This window comes from Balaenoptera ricei, chromosome 8 (genome assembly GCF_028023285.1).
Source record: "Balaenoptera ricei isolate mBalRic1 chromosome 8, mBalRic1.hap2, whole genome shotgun sequence".
Lineage (NCBI taxonomy): Eukaryota > Metazoa > Chordata > Mammalia > Artiodactyla > Balaenopteridae > Balaenoptera > Balaenoptera ricei.
In genome coordinates this window covers 5,142,317-5,150,353 of record NC_082646.1, presented here as the reverse complement: position 1 = coordinate 5,150,353, position 8,037 = coordinate 5,142,317, and the positions used below count along the sequence as shown (strand labels likewise).

General features: G+C 56.3%; 1 protein-coding gene and 1 long non-coding RNA gene across 3 annotated transcripts in view; both read left to right on the top strand.

The window, feature by feature from the left end:
* The first annotated feature begins 2,609 nt into the window (after positions 1–2,609).
* Positions 2,610–8,037, top strand: part of FLI1 (Fli-1 proto-oncogene, ETS transcription factor) — a 120,938-nt gene continuing 115,510 nt past the window's right edge. Inside the window, exons 1-2 of one of the 2 annotated variants that reach the window (XM_059930063.1) lie at positions 2,610–2,871; positions 4,081–4,161. In XM_059930063.1, the coding sequence (XP_059786046.1) occupies positions 4,123–4,161 (39 nt within the window). In that variant the 5' untranslated portion in view covers positions 2,610–2,871; positions 4,081–4,122. Of the gene's footprint in view, positions 2,872–4,080; positions 4,189–8,037 lie in introns of both variants that reach the window. The other variant, XM_059930061.1, reaches the window with a different exon arrangement.
* Positions 6,026–7,478, top strand: LOC132370291 (uncharacterized). Its single transcript, XR_009504538.1, has 3 exons — positions 6,026–6,471; positions 6,551–6,902; positions 6,988–7,478. It is a non-coding gene; the product is annotated as an uncharacterized LOC132370291 (long non-coding RNA).

Below are 8,037 nucleotides of genomic sequence, written 5' to 3'. Positions count from 1 at the left end.
CGCACCCACCAGCCCCCAACACACACACACACACAGAACCCTGAAGAGTTTGGTACAGAACCTGGAGATGGGACACCTCCATCAACTGACCACACGAAGTGTGTTTGGGAAGAGGGATGATCACACGCTCCCTGGTTAAACCATTTATGTAAAAATGCAGCCAACACATGAGCACTGATTTCATGTAACCCTGCAAAGCGGAAAATGAATCAGGATCACTCACTCAGGTGTAATTTTCCTGTCAGTTTCGCCTTAATAACAATGTGATGGTTCCGTGTGCTTGTTCTGTATTTCCTTCTTTAGTTTTGGCTCAGAAAGGAGGGATGTAGCTAAATAATCATTCTGTTTCTCTGCCTGTCAGTTTCAGTGTGGACAGTAAGTATCCAGACAAACTCAACTCCTGCCTTCAGGGAGCTTACAGTCCAATGAAGGGAACAAACCTTAGACAGATGTGTCAACAAATAAGGATGTAATACCAACTGTGAAAACATAAAGAAAAGGGTTAAAAATCGAGGGGCAGGTACTCAAGGGATCTCTTAGAAATCACCTTCAAGAGAAGGAAGGAGGAAGAGTGGGAGGGAGGGAAAAAGAAAATAAAGGGAGGACAAAGGGAGGAAAAGCCTAATCTGGGTGGTGAGGTATTAATTAGACAATGTGCTTCATTTTCATCTCCTCTAAGATAGCTGAAGCCTTCATTTTCAAACCTCTAACTTTCCTAAAAAGAGCTTACCTTTGAAATGCATGACATTAGTGCAGGATTATAATCTGCTGGAGGAGCATCTTCTGTTTTACTCGTGGTTGTGTAGAATAGCGTTTGTTCCCTTTGGGAGGGAAGACAAGCTCTCCAAGAATCCCAAGAACAAAAATACGGGGCCATGGCTCTGGTCCTTCAGTCCCTTCCCCTCCCCAGCCCTGTCTTGTTTTCCTAAGCCGTGGCCAGGAATGTGCTGGGCGGGGACAACCCGGCTGTCAGCACTGAGCCCAGGCAGCCCCAGTCACGGTCCCAGGCTGGCCTTTCACCTCCCAGCTCTCCCGGCCGCTCTTATTAAGCAGCAAAATGTTTCAATATGTTGAGCTTTGGGGGGAGGGACGGAGAGAAAAATCGGGATATTGTTGAGAAGGAAATAATGAATAACCCTGACGCCCATACCCCCCACGTGGGGAGATCTGGGTGATAAGTGCGCTTTCTCCAGAAATGGAATCCAAGCAATTGCCTTTTGGTCAGAAATTTCCAGAGCCAGTTGGAGGGGGAGGAGAGGGAAGAGGGGGAGGTGGAAAGGAGGGAGCAGGTACTAAACAAATTTTCCCAGTGCCCAGAACCAAAGTAGCCAGAGATCTGGGTACCCCAGGAAGGAAGAGGAGGGGAAGGCTGGAGAAACTGAGACTAATTATCAGAGGTGTACAAAACGGTCGGTTTTGTTCTTACAAACCGACACACTCTCTACTCTTACCTGTCATCTCTGCTTTCTTCTCTCTGCCATCCCCTTCCCCCACAAAAGTTCTGGTCTGGGGCTTGGTAAGCAGTTCCCTTTTACAGGAGACTCTGGAGAGGGGGGCCCAGGGTCTGTGGAGAATGGCCCTGGGATGGGGCAACTGAAAGGCAGTGCGAGCACGGCCCACAAATCGGAGCCCCATTCAAGGCCAGGTCTACAAGTGGCCTACAAGCCAAGAAATGAGCAACATTCCAAATTTCAAGAAAACATAAATCTGAGGACCCAGAAAAAATCCCTTAGTAAGAGTGTTTTTTTTTTAATTGAAGTATAGTTGATTTACAATGTTGTGTTACAGCAAGAGTGTTTTTAAACGTATGTGTATCAAAACCCCATAATGGTGTTGGTTCCCTGACACTTGCAATCTACTTGCTCTTATAGATGCTGCCTAGAAAATGTGAGTCAGGAGGTAGATGCCTGGAGAGGACCAAATAAGAGAAAGGAGTAACTTTTTTAAAAAAATTTATTTATTTATGGCTGTGTTGGGTCTTCGTTTCTGTGCGAGGGCTTTCTCTAGTTGCGGCAAGCGGGGGCCACTCTTCATCGCGGTGCGCGGGCCTCTCACTATCGCGGCCTCTCTTGCTGCGGAGCACAGGCTCCAGATGCGCAGGCTCAGTAGTTGTGGCTCACGGGCCCAGTTGCTCCGCGGCATGTGGGATCTTCCCTGACCAGGGCTCGAACCCGTGTCCCCTGCATTGGCAGGCAGACTCTCAACCACTGCGCCACCAGGGAAGCCCAGGAGTAACTTTTAAGGAGGAAAAACTTAAGGGCTTGAAAAATCAAAGTAGACATCACTCATATCATTTAAATTTGAAGAATAATTCTTTGCGCTGCAATCGTTTGAAACTGAATAATCAGCTTCAAGAAGGCCCTGGTTTCTCCGTCTCCTCCTGGCTTGACTCGGTTGTGTGTCTTTACATTTATGATACATGGTGGTTTCTGGTGATCCTTGACATTTCCTAGTAACACAGGGAGGCTTCTGGAAAAGCAGCTGGGGGCAGATGGGTGGCTGCGTATTAGAACAATTCATCAGACAGCAGTTGAAATATTGATAAGAAAACGGAAATCAAATTAAGAGACGGAAAAGAGAGAGGAAGAGGGAGTGGGACGGAGAACGCTGGAGAGAGGCGGCGGGGAGGAAATCTGCAGGACGCACGGACTTGAGTGGTTCCTGCAGCCCCCGAGGATGTGCAGGAGCTGAGGCTGCCTGTCTGGATACGCTGGAAAGAAAGGCAAACGTTGGCTCTGGGCAGCCAGCAGGTTTAATTCCGTTCTGCCAAGGATCAGGAGTCTGGGGGCAGAGGATTCACACCAAGAGCTTGAACGCCCTGGAGCTGCTGGAATCCAGCTCCTGCTGGCGGAGCAGGAAGGGGTGTCTGAGGTGGGTGTTCGTTTGCGAGGGATCTCTGGGGGCGATGCAGGGTCACAGCTGCCTGCTTTAGGTGCAGCCTGGAGGCTTTCTGGGGCTCCTTCTCTCATTCTCTCCCAGGCTTTCTTTTCTGTCCTTTTTTCCCTCCTGCTCACTCTTCTTGCAAATTTCACTCCAACTTTCAAAGAAAATGGGGAGACTCTAGGGCAAGGGCACCAGGGGAGAACAGTGAATGGGAATCTAGGAGCCTGGAGAAACGTACCTGGTCCCTGAACTTGTGTGTCTGTTGTGGCTTCGGGAGCCAAAAAGCTGGAATTCGTTAGTGGGGAGAAAAGCGTTTTATCAGAAACACATTGGCTGCTGTAGAAGCTGCGCCCTGCCACGTTAGAGATGGTTTAAGAGAAGGAAGGGAAGGAAGAGGAGAGAGACAGCCGCCAGACTTGGCCAGGCGGGGAGAGACTCACGCAGAGGCACCTGGCCTCCTAGGGTAGTTTTTGAGTCCTCCAGTCCAAATATTCAAACTTCAGACCCCACCTCCCCTGCCACTAGAAATGAGGCCGCCTCATTCATTGTCTTTGTCTCTGCTGGGGAAACTCCATTTCTTCCAGAAGCGGTGGCGGTGAGGGGTGCGCTCTGGGAAAGGGGCCTCCATAGACCTCCAGAACCTTGAGCCAGGGGCCCTTCTAAGCGGTCCCCCAGCAGGGAAGAGGGAGACAGCTGGACGCTAGTGAAGCCCTGGGGTGGGGGGTAGGGGAGTCAGGCAGAAGGTCTGTGCCCCGAGGGCCCCAGCGTGGGCAACTCTGTGTATATCTGTTTCCTGGGGCCTCGGGCTGCAAAGCTGAGGAGACCTACCTCTATCCTGGCCACCTTCTCTTCTCTGGCAAGGGCGCACCCATATCCCCACCCCTGCATCCCCAGGTATGAAACTACGCAGGCCCTGGGGGAGACGGGCATCTCCGGTTGCCGATAGAAGGTTACAGGACTGTAGGAAAGAGACCCAACGGTGTGAGCTGCCTCTCACCACCACCCCTTGGCCTGAAGCCTGGGGGATAGAGGCGCAGGAAGGGTGAGGGTACCTGCACCCCACCCTCCCTCACTGGTCCAGGTGGATCGGAGCCTCCCAGCCCTCCTGTCGTCTCTCTTTTGCTCTCCCACTTCACTCTGCCCCCCACCATCTCACCCTTGCTCCGCTCGAGGGTGACTGAGGTTTCTCCCACCCAGGTTGGTTCTTGGGCCTTCCCGACCCTTCCTCACCCACCCAGGATGTTTCAGACAGTCCCCGACACGTCGTCTTACGTCAAGGTAAGACATGACAGCGTCTTTAAACAGGTAATGACCCCCCCCCAGCACCCCCCGACCCTCTCCCCGGACCTAGGGTTCCTTCCCCCTTTCCGCGTGAAAAGAGGCGGGTGGAGCAGGCCGCGCTCTTAGCAGGTGGGTGTGGAGCTGGGGCCACTAGCTAGACTGGATGAGGATGGCGCAGACCCTCGGGAATCCCTGGTTGAGGACCAAGCCTCTTGGCCGCTTCTGTTTGGGAGAATGGAGGTGGGCGAGCCTGGTGAGGGCCGTGCAGGAAAGCCGAGACGCCGGCACCGGGACCCGCGGGCCAGCGTCCGGTCCCGATGGGTCGTGCGCCCACGCCGCGCCGTGCACAGCAGGTTCCCCGAGTCAGGGGTCTGTGTGGACAAGAGTGTGAGGGTGTGAGCGCGCGCGTGTGGGTGCGGGCAAGTGATCGCGACGCGCTTCTCTTACGGGTTCGACACCCCCGGTCCTCAAGCCCACCTTCCTCGGCTCCACCGGCCCCTCAAAAGCGCAGATTCCTGTATTTGAAGGTATATCGAAGGGGGTTGGGTTTTGTTTTTTTTTTTTTCCTTTTCCACAGCAGTTCCCAAGAATGTAAACAAACCGAGGCCAGGACATCTGGGTTACACGTTTAATGAAAATCCGCCAGCGGGGCGGGCCGAAGGTGCGGAGCTGCCCGGGGTGGGGACCGCGGCGAGGAACCCTCGCAGCCCAAGCGCGACCTCCCGCCTTCCGGGTAGCAGCCCAGATCCTTCCCCAGCTCCGAAAAGGAAGGACCGCTGCGGCTCGGCAAACTAACTCCCACCTCCTTAGGTCTCGGCTCCGCCCCCTCCTTCCCGAAACCCCGCCCCGAGAGGCCCCCGCCCCTCCCTCCTGCCCCCTCCGCTGCGTCCAGCACCCGCGAACGCCGGGCGGAGTGACCGTCTGCGGGCACCGGGCACCTCGACGGCGTGGGGACTCTCGGGTCTTATCTGGGCGCGTCAATTTTGCGTCCAGCCCTCCTGCTGTTTCTCTCAAGGGAAATCTGTTGACACCAAGTAGCATCTTCCCCGCCTGTGGTCTGAAGGAGTCCATAGTCCCTTTGGGGAAGCCAGGTTTTGGAGGCTTGGCCGGGAAGGGGTGTTTAATCTATCAGTGATGAATGAATGAAAAACGAGTGAATCAATGGATGGGTGATCAGTAAACGGATGGGTGGATGGATGGCCCCCAGGAGGTGGCAGAGCAGACACAGACTACAGCGAGCTCGGTTCGCGGCGTCCAGGCTTCCTGAGGGGTTATGGGCGCGGTAACCGCTCCCACCCCACCGCTCCCGGGACGCGGGGCGCAGCTGACCCGGCTCTCACTCCCGGCTCTGCCCCGAGGGCTGCGAAGGGCCCCGGGGCGGGGAGCTGCAGTCTCTCTCCCATCCACTGGGACCCCCGAGCCTGCACACACCCGGGGACCCAAAACCTTAAGGCTGACCCAGGGGGGCAAGTGGGAGCCCGGGAGCCTGACCCAGGCCAAGAGTCAGAGAGGAAGCAAAGGGGCCCCGGCGAGTGGAGGGAGCCGCTGGGGGAGGGCGAGAGGGGCGGCAGTCTACGAGCTCTGGCCGCCAGGGGAGCCGCTCGCCGCAGGAGCTCTTTTCAAGGGGAAAAAATGGATTTTTCGGCAGCCACAAAGTTTGTATTGTTGCACAAAGAGGTGCATTGATGAGGTCGGGAGGTCCGCGGGGCGGTGACAATCTTGGGTCTGTTCCGAAGGCTCCCTACGCCTACCATTTGCCAGAGGGGCACAAACAGTCCCCGGCCGCCAAGCCCCGGCCATCCCGCCTCAGCACTCGGCTCCGATATTATTGACAAACACGGCAGGTCCAGGCGCCCGGGCCCCAGGAGCCAGGAGACGAGCCGGGCCCTGGGGAACCAAGGGTGCCCACTCCACCCGGGCAGCGATCTGGGTTCCAAGTGCTCAAGGAGGACCGCGCAGGAGAGAGCGTAGGGCGGGTTTGAGGCTGGAAAGAGCAAGAGAAAGGTGAAAAGAGGGAGAGCATTGTATTTGTACTAACTTATTTAATATTAATAGCAACCCTCGGAGGTGGTCCATTTTGCAGATGAGAAACTGAGGCATTGAGAGGTTAACGTAACCCAGCTTACAAGGGGCAGAGCCAAGATACAAACAATAAGGGCAAAGTTGTGCTGACTGCCAGGCGAGTTCTAAACACTCACTTCATCTTTACAACAGCCCTTTGAGGTAGATCCTATTATAAAGCCAACGTACAGATGAGGACATTGAAGCACAGAGAGGTTAAGGAACTTGTCCAAGGCCACAGAGCTGGTAAGTGCAGAGCTAGAATATAAACCCAAGGAGCCGGGTTTCCCAATGCCAATGTTCAACCAGGACGTTCCACTTGTAGGTATCGGGGAGGGGCAGGAGACCCAGTGGAGGAACCCTGACCACGTCCTTGCGAGGTGCCCGCACTGGGCAAAGCACTTGTCAATCCCAGCGCCAGGAGCACATCCCCGAAGACCCCTCGCCGCCCCACTCGAGACTGGCAGGGTCCCCCACTTTCCCTCTTTACGAGTCTCCCAGACTCCTTGCTCTCGCTCCCCCTCCAACCAGCGTGCTGGTTCAGCCCACGCTGCATTCTGGGGGAGACTCCCCCCAGCCAGACGAAAAGAGGCTGGTAGCCCCAGAATGTTCGCAACGGCACGGCCCAGGGGCAGCATCTGGCCGGCAGGTCCTGAAACGGCGTTTCAAGGACACAGGTCTGTACTTTGCATGCTGTTTGGGGCGGCTGGGAGGCAGGGCGGCTGGAGATTTGGAAAGGCTGAATTCTCCCTTCCCCCAAAGCCCCCATCTAGGCGCCGCCACCGGGTGAGGGTCCCGGCACCTGGCTGGTCTCCACCTCTTGTCAGCCTGCGCTCTCTGGTCAGTCTCGGACTCCCTTGGGATTTCCTCCTCGACGCCGCGTGGTCTGGGGACCCGGCCCCGGAGCGCCAGGGGCTCGGGGCGCAGAGACCCTCCCCCTCCCGGGCCCTCCCGCCGCCGCGGCCTCCCACGTAGCGTTTTGAACCCTCTTGGCGCTAAGGCAAGAACGAGCGTGGGGAGCGGGCCGGGCCAGCAGAGGCTCTAAATCTTCCTTCAATCTGTGAGTCGATGAAGTCTGAGAAACAAATTCAAAGCAGGCGCGCCTGCAGAGCCTTCCTGCAGAAATATTCCCCGGCATTCAAGCGCATCCAGGGGCGGCTCGAGCTGCCTTGTTTGGCTAAGGTCAGACGAGACTCGAGTTCTCCAATAAAAATAAATCTCAAATTAATTATGGCCTCGAGCGAGGGGCCAGACACTTGAAGCTGCAGTTGTGCAGTCTGGAGTTTTGGCGCTCGTTCGCCCATCCCTCCCCCGCGCGCCCTCCCCCACCCCCCTTGCCAGCTCGAATACCCGCCGAGGCCGCCGGGCCGGAGGGGCCGGGAGGAGGGAGGACGAAAGGGGAAGGACCCGCCCGAGACGCCCTGCCAAGCCTGGCATCTTTCGGGGTTTCAAGTGACCGGAGGCCCCGAGGTCTGGAGGCACCCCAGGGACCCGGCTCCGGTTGTCGCGTCCTCCCACCCCCAACCCGGGCTGGGACCGAAGAAGCCCGGGAAGCCGCGTCTGGAAAGTCTTGACCGGGTCAAAAGGGCTGACATTGAGCGAGCCAAGACACGTTTCACCCCGCCGCTCCCCTCCCGGGGGAAGCAGGACTTCCGCATCTTTGAAAATATTGTCAAGTGCGGATGGTGCGAGGCAAGTCGCCCCACCACAGTTGCAATGAAAATGCTCCAAGTCCAAAGGTTTCCTGAGTATTCGCCCCCGTGGTCATGCTTTCTGCAAGTGACCTTAGACTTAGAAACGTGTGGTGGGCTC